This window comes from Pocillopora damicornis, chromosome 10 (assembly GCF_964200805.1).
Source record: "Pocillopora damicornis chromosome 10, jaPocDami1.2, whole genome shotgun sequence".
Lineage (NCBI taxonomy): Eukaryota > Metazoa > Cnidaria > Anthozoa > Scleractinia > Pocilloporidae > Pocillopora > Pocillopora damicornis.
This window is the reverse complement of record NC_142679.1, coordinates 14,927,426-14,955,052: the sequence shown is the minus strand read 5'-3', so window position 1 is coordinate 14,955,052 and position 27,627 is coordinate 14,927,426. Positions and strand designations below refer to the sequence as shown.

Sequence of the window (27,627 nt, the reverse complement as noted above, 5' to 3'; positions counted from 1 at the left end):
AACAAACATGAAAATAGTACTAAATTAAGCTTCTCTGACCTCTTTCTGTAAATCATTAACATCCTCCATGGAGCCCCCTGACCTTCCATACAGTTCAAGTTTTGTCTTTAGGTCTGGTTCAAATGTATTTGTGACCTAAAGTTTAAAGACAGTACAATGTATATTCCTGCATTATACAACTCAAATATCCTATATTGGAATAATCAACATGGCGTACAAAGGACACCAATGACTTGAAAACACTGCAGTATTGCAAATACCTAAATTGGTAAACTTAATACCTCAAGGGAAAATGGTCAGTTCCTGGAGATTGTGAAAGGGTCATGTGAAATTGAAAAAAGGCTTGAAAGCCCCAAAGGGTTGAAAGTGAAGAGCCATATTCACACACCCCTCCACCTCTTATTCCTTAGATATAATTAGGGGAGAGTTGAGTGTACCTGTATTTTATAATTGATTGCAATCAAGTGCCACAACTACATAAACTGCTATTTTTCTAATTTTGGGGAGGATAATAAATCTTCATTGTGGTCAACGGGATATCAATTGCAGTTAGAAAATGCCTAATTCAAATGTACTGTCATTTCGTTCATCTGAGAAACAAAATGATTCAGAGCAGCAATATGCTTTTTCACCGATAGACTTCACTGATGAAAGAAATCATCCCAAATACTACTTCTGTCTGAAGATTTACCGAGCAAATCAGCAGAGCAAGCATTTTAATTCTTTCTGACTTCATATATTACCTGGTCTTGGAGAAATGCCAAAAATTGTTTGAAATTTTTGGTAATTATAGCCCTTACCTGGAAGTATCACATTATTGCTGCCCCTCCACCCCTCCCCCCCCCCCAACCAACAGAACCCAAATAAATTGATCAGAATCAAGTGAGAGAAATAACAAGCAATTTGAATCTCCCTTCTAGATGCTATACATTTCCTTGTCGATTAGTTATGAGAATTTGGTGTTATATTAAGATAACATCTTCCACCTGATAAGTTTGAATATTCTCATTACCTGTTTGCTAGATAATGTATAAATATTTCAGGGAGAAGTAACATGTTAATCACTCCTGGGAGTTAATGGGTCAACTTTTATTTCAATCTGTCACTAATGAATCAGTGTGGCAGTGGATACCCATCAACAATGATTAAATGCTTTAACCCCCAATATCTAGTTGTTAATTCTCCCTTCAACTGCAACACATTTCCTTGTAAACTAGTTCCAAGAATTTGGTGTTACATCAAGATAACAACTTCTTCCTGATAAGTTTGAGTTTTTTCTCATAACCTGTTTGCTGGATAATGAATGGGTATTAAAGGGGGAGGAAATGTGTATCTTGCTTACAGAGATGTATGACCAGTCTCATAAGCTTTGTCTTCAATGTAAGAAACAGTTAAATATTGAGTATTACCTTCTTGATGTTACCTAAACCAATTCCGCCACCAATAAATGCCGGAAGCAGGGCTGCCACACCAAGGATTATGAACTGGAAATTATAATAACACACATTACAAAAATAGAAGGTCAGGTAAAAGTGACTTTAAGTAAAAACACCACTCAGTCTGTAACATGACAGTAAATTAGCTCTCAGCTGCTCCTTTAGTACAGTGAATTTTCTGCAGTGCAGTGAATTCTCAGTGAAGCCAACATGAAGTTACTTGAGCATCTATCCTTCAGTGCTATGGGGTCAATTTCTAATTTTTTTGCCAGTCAGGCTGGAAAAGTGAGTTGTTACTGCTGGACATTATTGCTAGCATTTCTTTATCTTGACAGATTGATTGCAATAATTCTATTTAGGCAAAGTAACGACTGGTGAGTGTATGACCTAATGAATAGAATTCCAGCAGAGAGAAATTACCAAATGGTTGCCCAGTATCATTGTTATTACATATTACACAGGAAATTCAATGCTGTATGTACTCACTGTAATTTTAAGTCGTTTCCTTTCTCCATTCTCAATAGATGATTTTTCACAAATATAAACAAATCCAAGAACTGCCACTAGCAAGCTCCAAATTCCAGTACAGAGGAGTAATATGGGTGCTGTTTGAATGCTTACGCTTGTCAAAATTTTTGCAGGAGTTATTTGGTTCCTTATCATGTGAGCACCAACCCCAATCATAATGACACCTGCCACCTAATTACCGAGATAAATATTTTTGTTAGCAACATAATTAACAAGTAGCTATTTAACAAACCACTTTCATTCTATGACCATGAAAGGTAACGATAACTTTCCCCCATCATGGATGTACTAGTTACAGGTTACTGTGACACTGATCTTTGTCACAATATTCTCTGTACTGTTTCAAACCTATTGCTAAGATGGCAAAAATTCAGAGTAGTTTGAATTTGTTATTATATGTATTGTAAGATTTTAATACAAAGTCTACATACTATTCTTGATGTCCCAAATGAGTAATTGTTAGAGAGAGATGTTTTTTGTCTTGTCATAAGCGTGGGACAAAGAAAAAATTTTGAGTCCTCATTATCTAAGCAGTCTGCTGGACATGTGTCATATATGAACTTCGTAATCTGCCTTGCTCACCATCAAGTCTCTGTGGCTCAATGTTACAGCATCAGAGTGCAGAATCTGAAGGTCTGAGGTTTGATTCCTCATGGGGACTCAGAATTTTTTCTGCATCTCAAACTCATAACAAGATGAAAAAAATAGATCTTTCTCTATTTCTTTACCAAAGTTAAAACTTACCATCTTTCCTACTATATTGATTAATTGTTGTTTCAACTTACTATTGTAGTCCCAATTCATAGCCAGAGGTGTCCCAGTGGCTTCAAGACACCTATCTTAGCAGTCTGAATTTGCACTGGCTATAATTGCCATGGTCAGTGAGTAACTAGACTATGAGTATAATTTCCTGATATCAATGAACAAGACCACTCTCTTGTATACTGTCTGCCTTCCAATATTTTACATTTTCATAAGCTGTTTCTCTAAGGTCAATAAAATGTCTATCCAGTTACAGAGACAAATCTTATGCATACTTGTGCAAAGCCTGGGTGTAAGCAAGGAATGCAGTTGTCTCTAAATGGCATATCAGTAACATATTGGCTATGCTTACCAGATAAAATCCTGCTATGAGAGGAATCAGTTTCTTAATGATGAATCTCTCATGGCAGTGGCTTGGGGCCATTGTTATCATATGGATGAGCTTCAACCTACAATGAGAGACAAATAATTAAAATAAAACTACAACTGCAAAATGGAAACAAGGTATTAAAGTGATTTTGTAAACCAAAAAATATATACATATGCCTTTAACACTTAGTCAATTAAGTATAAAATATGTAACAGGAATATTTGATATATAAATTTATTGTTTTTTTAGAGGGCACGGTAACGAATCTTGCAATCTGATTGGTTCTTTACCCGGTCACTATTTTCCTATCTCTGCCCACGGGCCACTGTAACGCTTTCGTGAGTCGCCGAGTACATCCCAACTTTCGTTGTCATTTATCATAAATATACCTCGTTTTCCGGCTGGGCAGTATTTTTAAGCAATCACGTCGGTCACTACCTCAAGCCGATAAATAACTTATGAATCCTCTCTTTTTTCTCTATCAAATCACTTTGGTTGACAGAAAAATATTGGTTTCAGAATGAATTTGTATAAACAATAGTGTCATTACGTTGGTTGACAAGCGGCCTAAAAACCGTCTGCAATTAATTTTAATCGTTCACAAAAAGTACCCAGAAAGTTGAAACGTGAGGTATTTGGTTACAGTTAAACTGAACGATGGAACTTTCATTCATTTAATAGATAAATTTTCTCGAGCAATTTGTTCATAGTGAAAGAGCGAGCGAAGTTTTAATTTAAGTTCTACAACAAATATAGGCTCCCGGTGAGTCTTTCCAATTCCGTTCAATTTGGACATTTGTACCGTAAATTGCACAACAGAAATTGAAGGAATTTTTTGAGAAAAAGCCGCATTAAATTCCCTTGTGTCTCGTTGGAGTGTGCCGTTCGAATTTAGTTTTTGTGAAGGAAAGACCAGAGTTACACACGTCACTACAGCAAACAAACGAGCAAACTTTCATAACTTCAAAATAAAAAAATTGAATTTACTCACAATTACTTTCCTCGCCATTTACTTAATGAACAGAGGTAAATCTTTGTACATGAATGAATGGTCGATGAGAGTGAATAATACTTTCCGTTAGATCATTGACTGATTTTGAAGAAAACATTGTCATGACAGTCCTTGCCAAACTAGTTCTGTTGGTTTTCAAATGTTCCTACGCTTTTTTTTTCTTGCGCGCTCTCTAATTGACAGGTGTCAGATTGTGACAGATACTTGTAAAAAATAATGTTTCAAAGTTTGTTTGGAAGCCTTTTAAATCACCTTTATCGTTACGGAAATGAAAATGTTTCGGTGAGGCATCTCTCTTCAATTTGCATCACCTCTGTTTTAACTACCATTTACTCACTCAAAAATTGTTCAGTTTATGGAAGATCTTGCCGTATTTACAGCCATAAATCATTCGGGTTCTTTCGGAAAGAATTTCGTCAAGTTTAAAAACAATGAATATGTTATTTACCGGCTAAGGGTCGGTCCGTACGGTGAAAAAATGTGACCTCGGTCATAGTTTTTCACCATACGGACCTCCCAGCCGGCAAATAACATATATATATAATTTTAAATATATAAATTTCAGAAAGACACCAAATTGTATGAAATAAAACTGATGCCGCAGTCTGGCGGGTGTAGGTTTGAAGCTAGCTAATGATTAATAACCCTTAAAGTCAGGAAACGGTTTATCAAAAAATATACACGATGACTTTAAATACTTTAAAGAAAGTAAATTGAAAGATATGTAATTATTGGTTATCAAATCTAGAACATTATGTATTTTAAATGGTCTCTGTACAACTACGCCTTCCTATATATGCCATGGCAACGTGAAACAACATCGATCAACATACAGGTAAATCTTAAATTGTAATGTAAATTTTGGTAAGTTAATTAGCTGTACGCTGTTCGTGAAATACAAAACAAACCAGCTATGGAGGTGACCTCAGTTTAAATCGAGCCAGAGACAATTACACATCCGCGTGATATGAAACGAAATCCATGATGCTCTGATGATGCGACAAAGCTTTCAACTTGTCTGGGTCAATTGATTCACCTCCCTGACGGTTGCCCAAGAAAATTGTGATGCATTTTCCTACAGAGAATACTGAACTATAAAATGAAGTAATGACGAAGACAACACCAGTGCAGAGATTAAACTGTGGGCTGAGAAAAAGCAACAGAAATCTTGTGGTTCCGCGACAAGAACGGGATCATTCAAAGGGCATCTCGATTACACGTTCTTGTGTTTCTATTGTTAAGTCTGTCAAGTTCGTATCATATTACTAAAAGTTTTTGAATAATTAATAACAAGTTGTCATTTCCGAAAATCACGCTTGAAAATCATATCACTTTAAACATGTTCTTGTCTCGTCGACGCCAGGAAGAAAAAATCGCACATACTTTGAGACGAACTTTATTTTCAGAAGAAATGCTTAAAACTTAAATTTGGTCCATTACTCATAATATCTTCAGCTGCTCACAGTGTGGCGTGATCCAGAAGAGTGCCGTCCTTGTCGATACTTTCTAGTTTCAGTTTCGCTGGCATTTTATAGAGCTGAACAGTAATTTCTCGAAGACACACAGATTGTGTGACCAATACCGCTTACATCTCTCCGTACCACATCGATGAAAGAGATACTCAAACATCGGAATCAATAGAGAGGTGTCTCAGTATCAAACCGAGACTTAACTTGTCATAGTAAGCTAGCCTGAAGGCGTTTTCTCAAAGCAAGAAATACGGAAGTAATCACCAAAGTTCTCCTTTGTAAGCCATAATCAGTACATTTTAAACTTGCGAGACGTGACATGCTTTTAATGTCTTTGTCTTGTATTCTTAAAGTAAAGAAATCTTTTTCCTAAATCACCTTTTGTGAGATTTTTAGTTGACTAATACTGATCGGTTATGGGAGCAATCTTTCATACATCAGTGAACTCAATTAATGTCGCTCTCCTGGTCCCACAAAATTGCCGTACAAACACATTTGAACTCTTGTAAATGTCATATGGAAAAAATATACTTCTCGCAAAGAGAAGCCTGTTAAATGTGGCGGAGATGATCATGAATGCGACGCAAGAAATTCTCGGTATCATTTGTCTATCTATTTTAAGTTCTCACCGTTGATTCTTTAACGCCCAGTTGAACTAAGAAATTATGCTCATAGGATTCAACCGAGTGAACTCCACGAAGACAAAGGAATCATCTGTTGATAAGAAACAAACTAGCATTACTTTTTCTAAACCTTGCGAAAGCTCGACAAACCGAAACTCACCTTATTTCCGACAGAAGTATGCTGAAAGTCACGGGTTCAAATATACTTTCTCGCTCTCCCCAAGCTCGCGCAATAAAAAATGTCACCATTTTAGTCTGGAAGCCCGTCTGGGGATCTTATATCAGGAAAAATTTGTGCTTCAGTGCACTGAAAAGTTTTCCGTGAGAGAAGGCTCAGGAAAAGTGAAAAACTGTGAGTCTTTCCAATACAAAATACATGTTCAATCAAACGTGTGAAAGCCTGTAATAGTTTCCATTTTACTGAAGTAATTGTGTATCACACAAAGAACTAGCATACTGTGTATGCTGTTATACCTCATGAATAAACAGTATCATAGAGTGAAATAATTACACGTATTTGGGCTGTCAGTGACTGAGTGTTCCTCCAAAATAACCGACCTTTCCTCGTCTCCCTAGCCGGGGATCTGGGGGAAGTGGGGGAACCATAACAACGTTTTAGGGGTTGTGTTAAGCCAATAGATTATAGTCTCTTAGCTTAGCTGATCGTGATTTGTTTATGCTGCGAGAGAGACTCAACGAGTATGTGGTTATTATCAATAAAAGTGCCTCAGTGCCTTTATCTGGTCGGAAGTGTTAAAATATGGCTGATAATTTGTATAAAGCGAGAGAATTGAACATCGAAAAACTGGAACTGAAAGAATCGGTTTAGCTCCAAATTTATCTAGGATCGAGTTTGAATTTCTATCAAATAGAGTTATTTGCATCTCTCAGCTACGATTCATCAACATTTAAATAAGCCGACAGTTAGTTATCTATTTCTCCTCTACCGTTTTGAGTAAAAGTGACACAAAAGCTTGTCGACGACTTTTGGACGGTCTTTCACAGTTGTAAACTCATTTGAATTACAAATATATTTTTTGAAATTTTAATATATTCATATTTACAATCAGGCTTGCACGTGGAAGAAGGTTCTGAACTACAAGAAATTTGAACATCACTTGCAGCTTCTTTGAGACCAGGAAACACGTCATTTTAAACCTATTATCTTGTATATTGTCGGTTCTGTGAAGGGCCACAGTGCGTTTATTCGGCTAGCTTGAGGGTTGCCGAAGTGGTATCCGCGGGTTTCGCCCATAACGAGTTTCGCCCAAGAAGCGTTTCGCCCATAACGAGAATGGTTTCGCCCAGGCATAAATTCGATTCGGAGTAGATCGTCGATCGTCGGAGTAGTAAAGCTATTGGTAAACTTTCCGCACAGCCCCATACTATTGTAAAACAAATCTGTTTTCCCAATGGCAATGTATTGTTTTAGTCATTGTTTTCTCTATTCAAGAACTGAATGCATAATGAAGTACGGGGCTGTGCGGAAATTTTACCAAGCTATTCCACGCGCGCGCACTCATGAACTTTCTTTTCCAATTATATGTTGCCGTTACCTATGTCAGAAATACAATCTTTAACTCTCGATTCCTTTGTTTTGGTATTCACGAAACCGTATTCACATGTATTCATAAGCTGGCGTGCGGAACTTATCTTCCGTGTACAAAAGATTTGCAACGATGATATGTTCCACGCGCAAGTGTTTTCAAAAGCGTTTAATTTAATTCTCGAGAAGAAAAGTGATGCAAAAAAATCATAGCAATGCTTTTACGACAAACGGACGTCTCTGCAGTATTTCGTGCGCGAATTACCTTAACAATCCCCGCTCCACAGTGAAAGCTATAATTGACTTGTTCGTTTCAAAATTTCATGATCTCAGGTCAAGTCACTTTTCTTCATTCTGTGCATACAAACGTTTATAAGGTTGACGTTTTCCGAGTGAGAGTGTAGAAGTTTTACTTATGGGCGAAACCTTTATTGTTCTGGGCGAAACCATTCTCGTTCTGGGCGAAACGATATGTGCGAAACTCGTTATGGGCGAAACCCGCTATAACCGCCGAAGTAAGTGGTTCAAATTTAATTTACGTATAAACACATTTGTAACACAAATTAGCGTTTGCTTTTCTCTATGTTGCACTGGAAAATTAAACTAAATGGTCTAAAGGAATAGCATGTGACACGCAGTAGCGTGATCATGAAAATACAATCCTCAATATGGCCACCGCCTTGACATAACAGTTCTTATCAAACCGCGAGATTTTCACGGAAACAGCAACAAATTTTCTCTTTATCGTTCGTTTATTATTTAATCCCATCTTGTAAGTTACGGTTGCGGATGGTACAATGTTCTTTTTACCTCGAAAATTTATCGAATATATCGAGATGGACTCTGCAGGAGAAATAACTTGCATTTCCTGTACACGTTGTCATGTGCACAAGGAATGCATTCCGTTTATAAATAACCAAAGATAAAAATAAAGGAAGTTGCATACATGATAATCCTTTTTTTTCCTCCGAATTTTCTCATCACTGTTTTTTAAATTGACTTGCAGTCATGAATTACGGCCTTTTTGCTTTGATGAAACAGTGCTAGTGCTCTGAATCTAGTGATAGCGAACCACTGTTATTAAAGACATACCAGGTCACTGTCTTACTAAGTTACTCTAGCAACGGTTTCGCTTACCAGGTTCCTATGTAAAGTTGAGGTGAAGTTCCAATATTTAAAGTGAGCTTTGTGATCCCTGTTTTTGTGTGCGAGAATATTTACAACGTCAGTGAAATAAGTTTCCTGTCGAAACTGTTAATACACAGTCTGTAGGCCGTAGGTGAATTTGTCTGCCAGGACTTTGACCTCATAATAGACGAACAAATTATCGGTTGTGTCCTCGTGTACCGGTACACAAAAGAAGGAAACATTAACGAACTGCGTCATAACTCCATGTATGGTTATGAAAACAAAAGGAATTCCCTCGTGTACCGGTACACCAGGACAGCCCCAAATTATCCGTTTATCAACAAACACGGTGGTTCGTTGCTATGCGATTTCCTCCCATAGCGTCCCTCTCGTCACGTGATCCAACAGGCCTTTGTTTTGTCATTGTCATTGTCATTAAGGCGGCCGACGAAGGCGGTGCAGTTGTTGTTTGGCGGGCCGACCTCTATCAAAAAGAAGCTTTGCGGCAACTTTCTGACACCTCCTTTTATGCTAAAGTCGACAAAGATCTCACTTTAATTAACCAAAACATTGTCAAAAATACGATTAACGATCTCATAGCTAAACAAGAATTGCCGGCCACTGCTAAAAATCTCATCATTACTACTCCTAGAACTTCGTGTATTTACTTTTTACCTAAAATCCACAAATCTAACAACCCAGGTCGACCCATCGTTTCTGCCTGCAGTTGTCCCACTGAACTTATTTCCAGCTATTTAGATAAAATTATGGCACCTATCGTCAAAACTCTACCGTCTTACATTAAGGACAGCCAACACGCACTTGAAATTTTTCGTGACTTTAGTTTCCTCGACCAAAACAAACTTATTTTCACCATGGATATAACATCTCTTTACACTGTCATTCCCAATGACGAAGGTCTCCGGGCCCTCAAACATTTTTTCGATCAACGCACTGTTAAGGAACCTAGCTCTGAAACACTACTCCGTCTGGCCGAACTAGTACTCACACTCAATTGCTTTTCATTCGGTGGTAACTACTACAAACAAACTAATGGCGTGGCCATGGGTACTAAAATGGGACCCAGCTACGCCAATCTTTTTGTAGGTTTTATCGAACATCAATTTTTTAGCCAATACCACGGCCCAAAACCTCAATTCTACGGCCGCTACATTGACGATTGCATCGGCGCTACCTCCTCTACCAAAGAGGAGCTCACTCAATTTATAACCGCCGTCAATTCCTTCCATCCGGCTCTTAAATATACCTGGGAAATTTCCGACAATTCTTTGGCTTTTCTAGACATCAAAATTTCAATTGAAGGCAACGGCTTATGTACTAGTGTTTACTACAAACCTACAGATTCACATAGTTACTTGTTGTATTCATCCTCACATCCATCACACGTCAAGAACTCCATACCTTTTTCACAGTTTCTCAGACTTCGTCGTTTATGTAGTGACGACTCTGATTTTTCCGAAAAATCAGAGGCAATGTGCCAGTTTTTCGATAAACGCGGCTATCCTGTTTCTGTCGTTCAAGCGGGCTACCACCGTGCCCAACAAATCGATCGACAGGCAGCACTACAAACGGCCGAGAAGGAGAACACGGATCGCATTCCATTTACTCTTACATTTCACCCTCACAACCACGCAGTTAAATCTATCATTCTTAAAAATTTTAAATTACTCCAAAACGATTCAGAGACTGGCACTATCTTTTCGCAACCCCCACTTATTTCATTCAAACGTGACAAAAACATAGGCAACTTTTTAGTCAGGAGTTCATTTCAAACCAATGACCAATCTGGAACTTTTAAATGCGCTCGCTCACGATGCAAAACTTGTCCTTTCATTCACAACGTAGAGAAAATATCGGGACCCAAAAGATCCATTAAGATCATTGATCACTTTAAGTGTGCCTCCGCCAATGTTATTTACTGCATAACTTGCACTTATTGCAATAAGTTATACATCGGCGAGACAGGAAGACGACTGGGTGACCGATTCCGAGAACACCTTCGCGATGTGGAAATAAATGACAAGGACGCATCCAAGCCAGTCGCTAGACACTTTAATCTTCCTTATCATTCTAAACAGCATATGGCAGTTTGCGGCCTTTCCTTACATCTAGGCAGTTCGGAAAGCCGTAAAACACTAGAACAAAAATTTATATTTCAAATCGGCACCCTTAATCCCCACGGAATCAACGAGCGCTTTTCATTCAACTAATTTATTCCTGTTTTTTCGTCACCATATTCCCACCAATGGCGTAGCTCCACTTTCTACATATAAATCCATACACAACCCTCAATTCCTCTAATCGCTCTGACGAAGGGCTAACGCTCGAAACGTCAGCTTTTTTACTCTTTACGGTGGCTAATTTACGTTTTCAACCCAGTTGTTAACACTAAATTACCTGCTTTGTTGTTTTCGCGTTCGATGGCTCAGTAGCGGTGGAGATATTGAAATTCGCTTCTCGGCAATACAATAAACAATATGAATACATTTGCATCTTACACAGTTGCCCAACATTCCAGTTATGGCTTTCTAATAATAAAGCTTGCATATGCTGCCGTTTGGTAACGAAAAGCGAGTTTTACTCAGTCCCCTTCTGAGACAAATTCCTGGTTTGAACGCTAGCTAAAAAGGTCAAAATCGTTACTTTCAGGGGTAGGTATATTCTTCCCATACTAAAGTTTTTTTTTTTATTTCGGGACCCCCCCATAGGATTGTGTTTTCGAGGTGAAATCGTTTAAGAATGTGAATTTGGCGCGTTGTGAGGGGGAAATCCATCCTGGGTAATTTTCTATTCTCGTTGTATCCTACCTATCACAAATAAAAAAGCTTTATCGTGATATGTAGACTCCGTTTGTTTGTATTTTCAATCGTGGAAACCGTAAATTTGTACATTTTAAACCCCGATTTTATCGAGCGCTCGATGCTTCTTGCTGGCAGCCATATTGGATTCTCTACATTCGAGGAAGAATCTTCTTATGGCCAGCAATTTTTCAGGGGATAAACGGGACGATAGGTAAGCAAAGCAATTCTGAACGTCGAATTCGCGTTTGTGTGGTTATATTGAATAATTTAAATTTCTTGCTCACTTTGCAGTCGAAAACCTCTGTGCGGAAAAAGCAGAAAATGCAGTAAGCCTAATTCTCACCAAGGACGCTGTGATTCTAGTAGAACTTTTCACGCATTCTGGAAGAGTTCATCTTCACATGTAGCTTTGAAAAGAAAAGGAGAGTTACAAGAACAAAACAAAAGGTTATCACAGGACATTGAAGCGAAAAAGGCTCGGCTGGATGAATATGGTAATATTATAACTTTGAGTGTTTTCTAAACGTGCAAAAGATTTCATTTTTACCGCCATGCTACTCTGAAGTTCGAACGGAAAATTAAGTTATGCATGTACAACATTCTGTTCCTTTAGTATTTTATTTACATGTGATTGCAAAAAATGTTGAGATCTAATTTCTCTGTTTTTTTTGTTTTTTTTAAGAGGGACAAATACAAACTTCTGTTGCTCAGAAAGATGCAGTAGAAGAAGAGCTACAAAGCCTTCAAAAGAGTGTGGAAGGAAAGGAAGATCAAGTAAAGCAACAAGAGGAAAAAGTAACACAATTAAATGAGCAATATCACAAATTTAAATCTCTGCTTGAACAAAAAGGCTTTTCAGTAGCTAGGAGGAAAAATGCCAGTACAACTTATGATATGATTACAAATGTCAATTCCAGCACTAAGTACAGACAAAGACAGGAGACAAAAAATGTATTAGAATTTATTCATGGGGGAAAGGAAGGGTCAATATATGGGGCTTGGGATTATATTTCATCTACTGCTGACAATCAAACCATGGACACACTGATTTCTGGACTTAAACGAGGGAAATATCTCCAGGGTCTGTTTGACAAGACAATGAAAGGGTATCAAAATTCTGATGAGGCTTTGAAACAAGCTGTTTTTATGAAGTACCAGAACTTTCTGTCTCGCAGAAAGTATGCCCTTGTCTGCAAAACTCAGTCTTCAGTTTTTGATCCAAACTCTGATCTATGGGTACCCCGTAACATAAAATGTTTAGGTTTGGACTTAAGGGTGCCAAATATAGCTATTTCTGACAAACTGGTGGAGAATTTTGTGAGAAGTCTTGACATCGGTCATGTTAATCAAATTCCCAATGCACCAGGTGTTTCCAGAACAATAACTGGGTTGGTTTTTATGATAATTGATCTGCACCTTAGACTTCCCTATTTATTCCGTAAGCTAATTTGGTTTAATGACAACATAAATCATTTCATCATGCAATTTTCTGATGATGGGGCCCCTGAGTCAAGTCAGCTAACCATGTCAATTGGCAGCCTAACATCATGGAATTTTGGGGACAGGGTGAGAAGCAGGGATTTCCAGTACATTTTACATTGTGTCAGTCGGGGGGAGAAAGATGAGGTGTTACAAAGTATCTGGAAGCAACACACTGATGAAATGGAAATGTTAGAGGGTAATATATTTGTTGTTTCTAACAAGCAGTGTACTGTAGAGTTTCAGCCCAGTGCTGATATGAGCTGGCAAAGCTGGGCTAACAATGAGTTAAATCAAGCTGCCACTTACCCATCTCCTTATGCTAACGTAAGCAAAGGAAATATGTGTACTATGGGTGCCACTATTGGGATGGGGGAGGAAGATTTATTCAAACCTTATACTCTGGAGGTCAGAAATTCCCATGTTAAGAGGGTAAATGAGTTTATGATTTCCCTGCCATCTTCCCTGAATGAAAAAAATCGCCACTCTAGAAAACTACAGTTCATGGCAGAGAATGGGATTCGCCAGTTAGGCACCCCCCGAATTGGAATTTTTGCAGAGCGGCAGCGCCCAGAGCCTATCCACTGTGAAATTAATGCATGGCAACATGTGTTAAATATCATATACAGGGTAGCAGCCCAAAGAGGTGTTTTTACCAAATTTATTGATATATTAAGTGCCTCGGCTGTAGAATGGAGAGCTGATCAAGGAAATGGTAATGGGAATAGAAAATCACAAGTTTATGTTCCACATAATGATGGTGCTGGAGAACGATCTACTAGGGTTGATTTTGTTAATGCCTCTAACCAAAAGTTTGTATGTGACCTGGACAATGCACTGTCAAGTAACCATAAGGAAGATTTTGGTGAACTTGGTTGTGGGTTGGGGTATTTAGCTTCTGTGATTAAGGATCACTATAATGATGAGGCTCAGAGGCACAAGAAGCTTCCAGTACGGTTGATAGGAGACCAGGCCATTGCTTTGGCAAACTTTTCTTTTAGGCTCATTGATGCCCTTAAAGTCTTAGATGAATCCCCAGCCCAGAAACTAGAAAGATTAGCATTAGGAAAAATTGCACAATTCCTTAGGAATGCTGGGGCTCTTTTTAACAAAATTGAAGTTAGCCCTTCCTACCTTGGTGAGCTCACAGAATTTTGTACACTTTATTTTAATTTATATGCATTATTTTTTTCATCAGATGTTAATGTAACTGTGTGGACAGTAGGGTATGCCATACCATATCATGCAACTAAACTGTATGAAAGTTACAAAGTGGGTTATGGTATAATATCATTACAGGCAAAAGAGGCTAAACATTCAGGGGTTAAAAATGACTTGGATTTGACAAACAGATCCAATAAAACTACTGAAAAAGGGAAATGGTGGCAAGTCATGAGAGCTAATTATGTAAGAGCATTTTATTTGCCAGAACATCAACCAATGCCAAGTTCTTATACTTCTCATTTTAAGTCTCAGCTTCCTTCTCAGCTAAATTCAAGCAACTTTTGCAATTGTGGAAGAGAAAAGGAAATTAATGATTATATATGTGAGGTATGTGTAGATGCCAGGGTGACTGTCCAGTGTGCAGAGGGACAGCAACTAATACCTGAAGTACTTTCATCATTAAAACCAGTCCTATGCTCTGTATGTAATGAGAGATTTCCTGATACTGTAACATACGAGGCTCATAAAAGTGTTCACTTATGCAGCAAACAGCCTGTTAGTCCAGCTACAATTAGCCGTAATCTAAACCCTAGAAATATGAAAGTAAGTGACCTAAAAATGGAGTTGCAAAGTAGGCAATTAAGCACTAGTGGAAACAAAGATGTTCTTATTAGACGCCTTGAGGGTACATTAGCAAGTGAGACTATATAGAAGAAGACTTTTCACTGTCAATGTATCACCAGAAAGCTCCATAATCATATTTTATTACCATTTATAAAGTTTACATAAGTTTATTTTTTAACCAGGTAAATTTAACTGCATTGTCACCTAAGATTATTTATCATTGAAGTTGTAATAAAATTTAAAATAATATATTTTACACACCAGATGGAAAGCTAAATATATTTACAGGAAATACAGTGTCTAGAAAATTTCAACATGAGACCATGTTGACACAGACGTGTAACTAATGTATGTTTGAAAAAAAAGCTACAAACTCGTGTTTCTTTGATCAACACTAATCTCACAATATTAATTAATATTACCTTGTTTATTCATGAGACTTTGTAAGCATTTGTCGAAAACAAAATCCTCTGCCGTGTACCGTTGAATATAAAATGTCACCATAGCCTTCTGACTTTTGAGGTTGTATTCAACAACAAAAGGAGTGTTTTTAGATACAACAACGGCTGACCTGCCTTTGTAAACAGACAACAGCTTTCCCTTTGATTTCGGTTGTTGACTGAAATGTCTTTTTCTAAGAACATCCTGGCCTTCGAATCTCGCCGGCGAAAATACTTTCTCCACTGCTTGTATACAAGATAGTGTCGAAGTAATTTTTGATTTTCTTTCATTAAATTTCACTTCTCCACTATAGCCCCTGAACAAAACTGTTATGTGACGAAATATCTGCCACGGAATGAAGATGACAACTGGGCCTACCAATGATGTTGCTTTTGAGCGACTTAGTTTCGAAGCAATCTGCTCTCCAATTTCTAAAAGGTAGCCATCCACCAGTGGACCACAAAGCTCAAGTTTGTTGCCACAAACCTCTTCCAATCCGCTATTCATCTTCCCCATACCATAGTTTGGTCGTCTTTTTGCTCGCCTGACCGCCTTCATCCACTCCCGCTCAAAAGAAAACTTCAGCTCCAGTTCACTTGCGTTCCAAAATGTTTTTCCCCTCTCTGAAAAATCTGTTTGGCCTCTTAATTCGAACACGACTTCACTTAAATTCGCCGTCATGTTGCTTTACGTTGGAATACTAATGGCAATTACCGCAGACATTCACGCGCCCGCGCTTCCGGGAGGAAAAAACCTAGCAACGAACCACCGTGAAAATATTTAACTTTTTTTTTCTACGGAACAACGCCCAGTACAAAATTAGAAGATCGTATCTAAATCAAGGAAATCATGACTTGAATGGAAAATAGGATAACCTCAAGGTTGGTTGTTCAGTTTTTGTTTTTTCAAAGATAGCTTAACTTTCTGCGAATGCAAGACTTATCCGCACTGAATGGATGTCTAAACTTCAAAAACAGACAGGGTCAAAACTAATGTAAAACTGCAATACTAAAAATATATCTGGTTTCTTTAATATTTGATTGTTTTTAAATATTCTCCAGTTGAGATAGTTTTGAGCAGAGAATGGAACCGCAAGTTTCACGAGACAGAACTATTTTCTAGTTTATATTGATAATGACACACAAGAAATGTCATACGATTTTCATACGTTTTTTTGACCTTTAATCTCTCTTACCTTGTTACCATAGCAACTGTTTAGGGTCATATTTCTGAAAGTTTTTTTGGTTTTTTTAAATTTTATATGAATATGGCAAAGAAACCATTTGAAGTTTGGTATATGACCAATGAAAATAATTTTTTCGACCGATTTGCTTCGTCCTTTTAAAATACTTAATCACCTAAGCAGAGATAATTTTCATATCCGTAACGATGAAGGTGATTTAAAAGGCTTCCAAACAAACTTTGAAACATTATTTTATACAAGTATCTGTCACAATCTGACACCTGTCAATTAGAGAGCGCCCAAGAAAAAAAAAAGCGTAGGAACATTTGAAAACCAACTAGTTTGGCAAGAACTGTCACGATAATGTTTTCTTCAAAATCAGTTAATGATCTAACAGAAAGTATTATTTACTCTCATCGACCATTCATTCATGTACGAAGATTTACCTCTGTTCATTAAGTAAACGGCGAGGAAAGTAATTGTGAGTAAATTCATTTTTTTTATTTTGAAGTTGTGAGAGTTTGCTCGTTTGTTTGCTGTAATGGCGTGTTTAACTCTGATCTTTCCTTCACAAAAACTAAATTCGAACGGCACACTCCAACGAGACACAAGGGAATGTAATGCGGCCTTTTCTCAAAAAATTCCTTCAATTTCTGTTGTGCAATTTAAGGTACAAATGTCCAAATTGAACGGAATTGGAAAGACTCACCAGGAGCGTATATTTGTTGTAGAACTTAAATTAAAACTTCGCTCGCTCTTTCACTATGAACAAATTGCTCCAGAAACTTTAGATATTAAATGAATGAAAGTTCCATCGTTCAGTTTAACTGTAACCAAATACCTCACGTTTCAACTTTCTGGGTACTTTTTGTGAACGATTAAAATTAATTGCAGACGGTTTTTAGGCCGCATGTCAACCAACGTAATGACACTATTGTTTATACAAATTCATTCTGAAACCAATATTTTTCTGTCAACCAAAGTGATTTGATAGAGAGAAAAGAGAGGATTCATAAGTTATTTATCGGCTTGAGGTAGTGACCGACGTGTTTGCTTAAAAATACTGCCCAGCCGGAAAACGAGGTATATTTATGAAAAATGACAACGAAAGTTGGGATGTACTCGGCGACTCACGAAAGCGTTACCGTGGCCAGTGGGCAGAGATAGGAAAATACTGATCGGGTAAAGAACCAATCAGATTGAAAGATTCGTTACCGTGCCCTCTAAAAAAACAATAAAATACATTATTTAGATCATAGATCAAGGTAAACAGTCTGGTCTGGCACCAATCTCCCATGACGCAATGGTAGACCATCAGAAGAACTATTCGGATGGTCCTGGGTTCGACTCGTATTAGTGGGATTTGGATATTGTTTCCTCCAAATATGCCAGTGTCATTCAGGGATTTATAACATCATCTTTCTTATAATTCAAACTTGATGGCCGACCGATTGATCAGTCAACTGACTGATGGACTGGCTTCAAGTTACTGGATGACTGAGAGACTGCCCAGCTGGAAGGGTGGCTAGATGGCTGATTGACTAAGTGTGCATTTGATTGACTGACACCCCCCCCCCCACCCCCCCTGCTATTCTCTTCGTAGACAAGCAACAAAAGAAAAAAAACAGCGGAGAAAATGAAAATGTATTGTCTCAGGAGCGACGGGCAGATGAATCTACGAAAATGAACTTAAATATTACCCATTTAGAAACGCTTCTGCGGATCAAAATAGATTTTCGATTCAAAGTTTAAGCTAGGATTTGAATTATTGTCAAGGGGGTGGAGTGAGGGTAGGGGGTGGGGTAAGGGTAGGGGATGAGACAATTGTCAATGGTAGTAAAATGGAGCATAGTTGGAGACATTTATTGCAGAGACATGTTAATTTGAATTCCACTTCCTTGTTATCTTTTTATTTGTTGTAGAAATACCGAAAAATTGCCGTGAAGTATAGGGTGTAGCAATCTAGCCAATATATTAATTGGTTTTGTTCTCGAACTATTTTTTTGCAGATAGACAATTTTTCTTGTAAGGCTGTAATCATGAGGAAGTGTTAGTGATGTGAACGTGGATTTGGAAGTTTCAAGCTACACTCTGTAATTGAGTTGTTGTTGTGAAACTTTTGATTACAGGTTAGAAAATTATGCATCTCTTTTGTTTTGTAAAGGAAACCACCATATTGACTTTGAAACAATTTAGAGACAATTAGTCCATAGGTCAGATCGCACTTCAGTCATAACTGGGAAGTTAAAACGTCCCAGCTAATGAGAGGTTGATCCTAGCACTAATATTAAATCAGAGTCGAACGACGATTTGTCAAAAAAACAAACCCTGCTGTTTGGCTTGGATAGAATTTGTTGGATTTTATCTTCCTACTTTTTTTCGCGTTAGCGTTTAGTCCAACCAGCATTATCCAACAATAAACGTATTAAAAAATTATCTTTAAAATATTGTCTCGATGTGCTAAGCACACAGTTTGCACGCCAGTCGTTTGCTAGTGTAAAAATATTGTTCCGTTAGGGTATGTTTTTTGTTGTTCTCCTTCACTGTTTTAAACTTGTGGTGTAAATAAACAATTGTAATTCGACTTCAACAAAGTTGTATCATATAACTTCGCAGGAAGATTTCTAAGAGCTTTATTTCACTGAAACTGTTTGATATAATACGTCACTGATTATTGAAAAAATTTGCTACTAAGAATTTCAAATTGCTGAGCCATTACAAAAATCACGTACAAACGCAAGAAAAACATGCAAATTCGATACCAAGAGTGAATTTCACGCACGCTATCTGACGATAATGAGAAACAAACAAAAAAATGAGAGAAATAAGAGAAAATTCAGAGAAATTGTACTTTTATTGCCTTCTAGTTGAGGATAATCCTCTCACCTAGTTTAAAAAAGTAGCCCAATTTTTATCAAATGGTTACTCAAATCCCCTCATTCTAGGTTTTACTTTTCTTGCGATTTGACTTAGTGTTTTTATTACGTGTAGTTTGTTGGATCATGTCAAAACTAACCTTCTAATTTACACAGTGTTTTTATTTTTAATTTATAGTGTTGAGAACTTCAAGATGGTTTTAAACCTAGGACCATAAACGTTAGTTTCCCGCCAGGTAGTCGAGGAAAGAAGGGGTTGCAAAATTACTCTGATAACTTTTGTAGATCTTGATACCTTGTAAAAGAATAAAGTATTGGGAAACGTTGTTATTTAGACTCTTTAAATAACCCGGGAACAGAAAAATGTTAAAAATCTTTTAATTTATAGTGTTGAGAACTTCAAGATGGTTTTAAACCTAGGACCATAAACGTTAGTTTCCCGCCAGGTAGTCGAGGAAAGAAGGGGTTGCAAAATTACTCTGATAACTTTTGTAGATCTTGATACCTTGTAAAAGAATAAAGTATTGGGAAACGTTGCTATTTAGACTCTTTAAATAACCCAGGAACAGAAAAATGTTAAAAATCTCCCGTCCTCCATCTCCCACCACACCCACCTCTGACAGACAGTTTCCTAAGTCTTCATTAAAGTTGTCTGCCTTGTGGTAGTAACATTTATTTGAAACGCCTACTTTTTATGTAACCAAACGTCTGTCCAAATAAACATGCGTATTAGACAGATGTTGTTACCACAAGGTAGACAACTGTCATCAATACTTAACAAACTGTCTATAAGAAGGGGGTGTGGCGAGGGAAGATGGTGGTTCGGCCCCCCCCCAATTTTCCAATTTTCTGCTCTTTCCAAGGATGACATTTTTCCCTCTTGATGCGGTCTTTTCTCATAAAATCTGCGAAGAGATGGAGAAAGAACTACAAATGAAACACAATGCATCGTTAAGATACAAAATATGACCGCAATACACATTCGTTTAAACTGAGCCCCATAAACACTAGATTCCTTAGCTATTTCTTTAGTTCTAATCATCATCATAAAGAAGTATTTTATATCAAAATTTTCGTCAAGAGGAAGAATAATAAGACTGCAGAAAGACTCATTCCAAAGACCACGAAAAAACAGAAAACATATTCACATGATGTGGTCGTTTCCGTTCAACTATAATTACACTTACAACTTGTTTCCCAAGACATTCTTTCTAAACTTGCAATCTTCACAGTACCTGAATGAGAAAAAAAACGTCCAACTCGTGTAGAAACACTAAACGGTACTGAAAACGTACGTAGATGCACTCAAAGATATCAGCAATAGGAAAATACCTATCAACCGTAGACTTAAAAAATGCTCTATTTTGAAATTATAACGCTTCCTGTACTATGTTAACTATCTGCCGTTTTCAGTAAAGTTTTCTTTATCTTGGCGACGGATGTATGTTACGTACGTCTCTTAATCACATTTAAGAAGATGAAAAGTTAGATCATCCAGAAAGCAGCTTATTCATGAACTTAGTAGGCGACAGTAGCGCTATCTTGAATCAAATCATAACCCATCTGAATCTTTCCTCCAAAATCACAAGAAGAAATAACGACATGGTAAGTAATGGAATATTTTGGTACTGTTGTATGTAGTATTGTAAAAAGGAATGGCTAGTGATATTAACATCACACAAAAATAACAATATTTTCTCTAGAATTCCATACCATCTTTTAAAACAGGCCGTGAATCAACTACCGTTTCTTGAAAAATTTAGCCCACATTTTCTTGGAAAATTCTTTTCTTCGATATCCTTTGCTATCGTTTTTTTTCTAACTAATGATTAATTTGTATTCATCTCTTCAAATTAGTAATTTGTTTAGTGTCTGTTTAAGCTATTCAAGTGAAATTCTGACGTTTCGTACAAATTTGAGACCATTTTGTGCGCCGCAGAAACACGATTCAAAATACGATGACGCTCCTTCATTTACAATTTAGCTGAGGTTATCCATTGATGAAACTCGCTAACAAAATTGAACCCAAGGAAAGGCACCTACTGGTACTTCGTTAGTGGAAGTGAGTTAAGTCGAATTTGCGAAGACTGAGGTGGTACATCAATCTTAAAACAATCACGACAAAGTTGAACGGAATGTGAAAACACACGATCCAAGATAAACACAGCTGATCATTGACTAATCCTTCAAATCTCCCTACAGCCGTAGCTGTATCAATTACTCTTTATCTTAATCGCCTGGTGTGTCAGCGGTCTACAGTCATGCGTGACCTCTCAAATAGTGTAGTCAATAAGGAAGACGGAGATACAGTAAGCCTCATAAAACACACGATCTGTTTCTAGATACATGAATTCGAACAGCCCAAAAAATATTATTTCAATGTGCCAGAAAAGAGTTTTGTGTAACTATCACGGTAAAATTAAAAGCATCACTCTATCACTCTTGCAAAACTGGTCTGTCATTTAGGCAGGATGCTAACTTGGAAGAGAACCAAAATTGTGGTTCAGAGGGGCACGTTAAAAAGGCTGGCTTAAAATGACAATAATTCGCCTCTAAACAATTGGAGGACAGAAGACTCGTTGGATTTTAATCCAAATAAGAGCTCTCAGGTATTCCTCGATCCGATACCAATGAACCTATTAACCTAATATGTATCCTAGAAGTGTCTAAATTCTCCTATATTTTTTAAAAACCAAGCTTGGGTTTACTAGACCACTATTCAGAATCGCGAATGCATCTTTCTTTAAATATGGAATCACAGCTTCGAGCACTATTTTGCCTCGTACAAGCTCGAGACTACTTCCTTAGGAGCCACAAAAGTTCACAAGAACAAAAGTTTGGGATACCATCTTCGTCGGGAAGTAATGGATAAAGCGTCGATCAGTTAGAAGCTTCAACATCCCCCTCCGGGCAATCCCCCGAGCATTTGAACATTTGAAGATTGGTTTGTTAAAATTTTCGCACCCTCCCCCCCCCCCCGGCAAACGTGCGTTAAAATTGCCCACTCCTGCAAAAATCAGCGGATGTCGAACAATTCAGTAACGTCACGTGCTGATGTTTGGTTTTTCGCTTGTAAGCATCGTTCTACGATAAGAATTTTTTCTTCTAAGTCGTTTGTTTACGAACAGATACATATACAGTCGACTCAAATGGTTAGCTTCGTTGATATAAAATTCTGAATGGCCAGCCCAACCCTGTAATAGACCCAGCTCTGTCACATACCTACAGATCGCGTCTATATCGTTTGCTTCTGCTTAGTCTAAGTAATCGAATGGTGCCGAGTAAAACTAGAATAAAATTCACGCGAGTTTTTAGAAGCTACAGGAATTTCTCAACTTCCGAAAACGCAAGTGAATCCTTAATTCTACGTGGAAACAAGCAATTACTTGTTTATGATACAAAGGGAAAAGTTTTCTTTAGAACGAGGCCCAGTTGTTCGAAGGTTGATTAGTGCTAACCCAAGGTTGAATTTTAATCTGGATTTCTTTATTCCTTTACTCAAATGCCTTGTCGGGATAGTTTTCCGTGTTCTTCACAGAGCATCAAATAATCACATTCTACACAAAAAGAATTCGACTGAATTTTCTTTTAAAACTGTCAGATCTGAAATCAGATTTCACACTAACCCTGGCTTATCTTGACCTAGCTTTGAACAACCCGGCCCTGAAGATTAACCACGCACGCTGTTACGCACGTTCATACGAGGCCATTTCAGCGTTCATCTAGCATCACTGAATTATAAAACGCAGGACTCAGTTGAATGAAATTCTATTTTGTACAACTGCGCCAAAGCAACCTTGTTAAAAAAATATTTGCCATCCATGAAATTATTAAAATCTAAGGCAAAGTTAAACCTTAGTCATTGTTTTCTAAATGCCCTCTGTCTCAGCCAATCAGCATTTAATTATTTTTCCCTCTACACATGTATGTTAGAAATCGAAAATAGAAAGCAAACTGACAAATACTTACCATTAGCACCACTTGAAGTCGATCAGGGTCCACTGATCTGCTGAAGATTGAATACAAATGATATTCGCACTCTTGCTCACATGTAACTCCTGTGTGAAGATTGCAAAAGACAAAAGGTTAATCAAAAAACCTTTCTTTTCAAAGAAATCTTGAATGAGTCTTTAAGTACTGACGTATAAAGCAATGTTTAAAATGAGTTATCTTCAAATCTCTTTAGGAGTTTTTTGGGTGAAACTAACTCCTTTGTGGGTCAGCTCTTAGTCACCCACCTCTTGTACAAAGTCCACTCTCTGTTTGGTGCATAAAGACAGTCCCGTGGCCGAAACAATAAACACACTCACTGCATATCCTTTTCCTTTTTTTTCTTTTTGTGGGACCAAGTCTTTGCATCACAGATGAGACCAGGGAAGAGATTTGTTGGGAGAAACTGACCCCTTTGTGGGTCAGTTCTTATTCACCCATCTCTTGTACAAAATCCACTCTCTGTTCAGTGCATAAAGACAGTCCAGTGGCCAAAACAATCAACACACTCACTACTTTTCCTTTTTCTCCTTTTTGTGGGACCAAGTCTTTGCATCACAGACTAAGACTAAGGAAGAGATTTGTTGGGTGAAACTGACTCCTTTGTGTGTCAGTTCTTATTCACCCATCTCTTGTAAAAAGTCCACTCTCTGTTCAGCGCATAAAGTCAGTCCTGTGGCTGAAACAATCAATGCACTCACTGCATATCCTTTTCCTTTTTTTAGTGGGACCAAGTCTTTGCATCACAGACTAAGACTAAGGAAGAGGTTTGTTGGGTAAAAATGACCCCTTTGAGGATGATCAGCTCTTAATCCCCCATCTCTTGTACAAAGTCCACTCTCTGTCCAGAGCACAAAGACAGTCTATTGGCTGAAACATTTAACAAATTCATTGCATATCCTTTCCCTTTTTTTGTGGAACTAAGTCTTTGCATCACAGATGAGACTAAAGAAGAGATTTGTTGATAGAAACCCACTCCTTTGTGGGTGATCTTATACCCCCTCTCTCCAAGAAACTCCACTTCACAGGTTTAAATTGACTGCCTAAAAATTACCAGCTGAGTTTTCATAGTGGCAAAAGGAAATTTTGACTTCTCAATCACTCAATACAGCAAAAACTGAGGTAAAAATACGAAAGGCAAACCTGCAATTTAAGTTTACTTTGAGTTGTCTGGCACAGAGTTTTAAATGATATAATGTACTTAATAAAGAGTTCATTTGAATTCTAACAATTGTTTGAGAGAAGATTGAGGGTGAGTCAAAAAGTTGTCAAGAGTCTAGAGGTACATGATTGTACAGCTGCACAAAATAGGTCAATGAATACGTCAGTTTACAGTATATGTAGCTACTGAGCAATCAACTGTGCTAAAATGAATACTTGCAGCTCACAAACGTATGTTCAAACAAGGTTGTAGCCTCCTTGTCATACTACAAATATGTTGCTAAAGAAAAACAGTGTCATTCACCTAAGGAAAGTTTTTTCCTCATATGCTTTTTTAAACTCTTGCATGAGCCTAATAAGTAAAGTGTTTCATTTTTTGGCAATTGAGACACTTCAATTTTTTGGCAATTGAGACACTTGGGACACTTCATAGAAGAGTTGTGTACGAGCCATAAATTGAACACTCAGTGCAAACACAGTGCTTCAAGCAATTGAATTGTAAGTTTTATCTCCAACCCTGCCCCCAACTATAAACAATACAGTAAATTCTGACTGGCCAGTCTCATGCTGATATAAACCCAGCTCTGTCAGATACATGAAAAGATGTATCTCTGTAATTTGCTTCTACTTAAATTGGATACATAAAACCACTGGACACAAACAAAATACTTAAGATTGGTACCACATGAACTGGATCAGGGTCCACTGATCCACCAAGAGCCAAAATGTTTGGATACAAACATTATTCACGTTCTTGCTTTGAGTTCCTGTGCAAAGATTGGAACAAGCAAAAATTTAAAAAAATATATTTTTCCCGAGAAAATCCTATATAAGTATTGATGTACAATGTACAGAGCAATATGTTTAAAATGAATTATCTTCAAATCTTTTTTGTGATTTTTTTAGGTGAAACTAACTCCTTTGTGGAGCAACTATTAATTAACCTTTGTAAGTCTGAGCTCCTATTCACCCATTTCTGGCATTAAGTCAGTGCATTAACACAGTCCAGTAGCTGAAAATTCAACTAATTCACTCCTTTTCCTTTTCCTCTTCTTGTGAGACCAGATGTTTGCATCACAGATTAAGGTTTAGAGAGAGATTTAGTGGGTGAAACTGACTCCTTTGTGGGAGATCAGCTGTAATAGCTACCCAATCATTCTCTGTTCAGCACATGAAGACAGTCCAATTTCAGAAACAGCTTTTAATGAACATGTTTAATGTTTTTGTTACACATGCTTCATAAAGTTATATTCACAGAGGCTTTGATCCAAAAAACAACAATCAAAGTTCACAGGAAAACCTTTCATCCACATTAAATGACAACTAGATAAAAAAAAAGAAAGCACCACCAAGAATTATCTTGTCTTTCCCATGAGACCCTTCGAGGGCATGCCTGAAACTTATGTTTTGCAGCAAAATTTTGAAGAAAAAGATGTACCACTCTCTGTTTTGGGGAAATGTCATTAAAGGGCAGGAATTGTTGCACAAACTTTCACTCAAATTGCTAAGGGAACTTCATTTGTGCATGTCATTTGCATTACTCTTGCACACTACTGTAAGCAGAGTTATAACCAAAGAAATACCAACTTGAAATTTAGATCAGGTGTCAACTGATTTGTCAACAGATTTATTTAATCATAATAGCTGAATAGAGAAAAAAAAGAAGGCAATTTTCAGAAGCCAATACTAAATTTAACAGTGTATTGGGTAAAATGATTAAAGTGGGTAAGTTCCAAACAAAACTGTGGTGCTGTGTCAGTGGAAGAGTATAAAAAGGTAATTTGGTATTATCAACTGAGTTGATAACACAAGTTGACCACCATTAAGAGTTTCAAAGCTGATAATTTGAGCATTAACCCTTCAGGGGAGAGAATGGGTAAAATGGTTTTTTCTATTTTGAGTTTCATTGCTTCATGTAACTCTGCAAAATATTTAGCAATTATTCTATTGTTCCGAAAGTGGAATGAATATTGTTAAATAAGCCCCCAAGATTAGTTCCAAGGGGAATTATTTAACAATAGTCAAAGAGGCTGAGGCAAATAATTGTTTTAGTAAAGTTGCTTCGCCGCTTTTGAATTCTATTACAAATTCTGTAACCAACAAAAGCATTTTGCATATTGTGTGAGAATTGCGGTGATTACTCATATCAAGATAAGTAAGGAATTTTAGGAGGTTTACTTAATTAAATCAGCAAAAAACTTAATATCTTTCTTTTGAAGAGTGTTCCACCAATCTAAATGGCATATTTTGTGCTCTCTGCAATTGAATTTTCTTCTACTGCATTTATCACTTACATGGAAACATGAACAAAATGCGAGGCAACCACTTTGAGATTTAGCACTCCTACTATAATCACCTTATGCAAGATTATGAACTAGACAAAAATTGACACATACAAGAGTTTTCGAGTAAGTAAGAGAGTATTTTAGTGAAAAAAATAACAACACCAACATTTCTCACCATTGTTCCTTTCTCCTCTTGTGGAGAAATGGGCAACAAAGCAACAGCATTACATACAGTGAATATCTTTCCACATTTCGGAAAGATTTCCGTATAGCACCATATCATCTTAAAACAAAGTCTTAGCCTCAAAGTAGTCTATTGCATATTTGATTTCACCACTGTTCACTTTCATCAAAGAACTGATGCATAATGAATTATATGCTAAGACTGAAATCTAATCGAGACTTAATAACTAAAAGCTTCACACAAAAGCGACTTTTTATCTCTTGTACAAGACATCACCTTACCTCGAACAAGCTGTTTACATGCAAGCTTCCCCGCAAGATTTGAGTCCACGTGCGCCTTTGTCATTCCATGTCTAATTGTTACATTCCTGTAACTATAAATTCTCCTTCAAAAAATAATTATCCAGAAGACATTTAGTTCCGGTTTTTACAGCCGGCAGATACCAACCGACAATGAAATTTCCCCGAAATTTTGTTTTCAAGCCAGGCCACCATGTTACATTCCTTCATTGCTTCCTAATCCCCTTTCGACGTGTGAACCAATC

The 27,627-nt window shown here is 37.3% G+C and overlaps 4 protein-coding genes and 1 long non-coding RNA gene across 15 annotated transcripts in view; 2 read left to right on the top strand and 3 right to left on the bottom strand.

Annotated features, from left to right (window-relative positions):
* The window catches only part of LOC113665445 (CD63 antigen), a 13,803-nt gene extending 4,565 nt beyond the window's left edge, over positions 1-9,238 (bottom strand). The window contains exons 1-6 of one of the 5 annotated variants that reach the window (XM_027181129.2): positions 8,884-9,104; positions 6,207-6,291; positions 3,079-3,175; positions 1,923-2,135; positions 1,410-1,484; positions 40-135 (exon numbers count right to left, since the gene is read on the bottom strand). In XM_027181129.2, coding sequence (XP_027036930.2) covers positions 40-135; positions 1,410-1,484; positions 1,923-2,135; positions 3,079-3,159 — 465 coding nt within the window. In that variant the 5' untranslated portion in view covers positions 3,160-3,175; positions 6,207-6,291; positions 8,884-9,104. Of the gene's footprint in view, positions 1-39; positions 136-1,409; positions 1,485-1,922; positions 2,136-3,078; positions 3,176-5,016; positions 5,368-6,206; positions 6,292-6,360; positions 6,477-8,883 lie in introns of those variants that run through there. The other 4 variants (XM_027181130.2, XM_027181131.2, XM_027181132.2 and 1 more) reach the window with 4 other exon arrangements.
* LOC149039066 (uncharacterized) lies at positions 7,296-19,780 on the top strand. 2 transcript variants are annotated; one of them, XR_016180316.1, is made up of 3 exons: positions 7,296-7,431; positions 18,597-18,716; positions 19,642-19,780. It is a non-coding gene; the product is annotated as an uncharacterized LOC149039066 (long non-coding RNA). The 2 variants fall into 2 exon arrangements; XR_016180317.1 differs by lacking the exon at positions 7,296-7,431 and adding an exon at positions 16,953-17,068.
* Positions 11,716-15,219, top strand: LOC149039068 (uncharacterized). The gene is made up of 3 exons (XM_089184421.1): positions 11,716-11,907; positions 11,988-12,190; positions 12,379-15,219. The coding sequence occupies exons 1-3, from the start codon at positions 11,870-11,872 to the stop codon at positions 15,048-15,050; spliced, it is 2,913 nt and encodes a 970-aa protein (XP_089040547.1). The 5' UTR covers positions 11,716-11,869; the 3' UTR covers positions 15,051-15,219.
* On the bottom strand, positions 15,088-16,085 carry LOC149039067 (uncharacterized). Its single transcript, XM_089184459.1, has one exon. It carries the CDS (start codon positions 16,083-16,085, stop codon positions 15,372-15,374), a length of 714 nt encoding a protein of 237 aa, XP_089040585.1. The 3' UTR covers positions 15,088-15,371.
* LOC149039065 (uncharacterized) lies at positions 19,423-27,627 on the bottom strand. Of its 6 annotated transcripts, XR_016180310.1 has the most exons (5): positions 27,365-27,627; positions 25,297-25,381; positions 23,433-23,521; positions 20,651-20,698; positions 19,423-20,368 (listed from the first exon to the last, which is right to left on the bottom strand). XR_016180310.1 is itself a non-coding variant. In XM_089184466.1 (4 exons), the coding sequence occupies exons 1-4, from the start codon at positions 27,426-27,428 to the stop codon at positions 20,149-20,151; spliced, it is 417 nt and encodes a 138-aa protein (XP_089040592.1). In that variant the 5' UTR covers positions 27,429-27,611; the 3' UTR covers positions 19,423-20,148. The 6 variants fall into 6 exon arrangements, 1 of the variants encoding a protein (XP_089040592.1); XR_016180313.1 differs by lacking the exon at positions 25,297-25,381 and having other exon boundaries at positions 27,365-27,593; XR_016180312.1 differs by lacking the exons at positions 25,297-25,381; positions 27,365-27,627 and adding an exon at positions 24,155-24,323.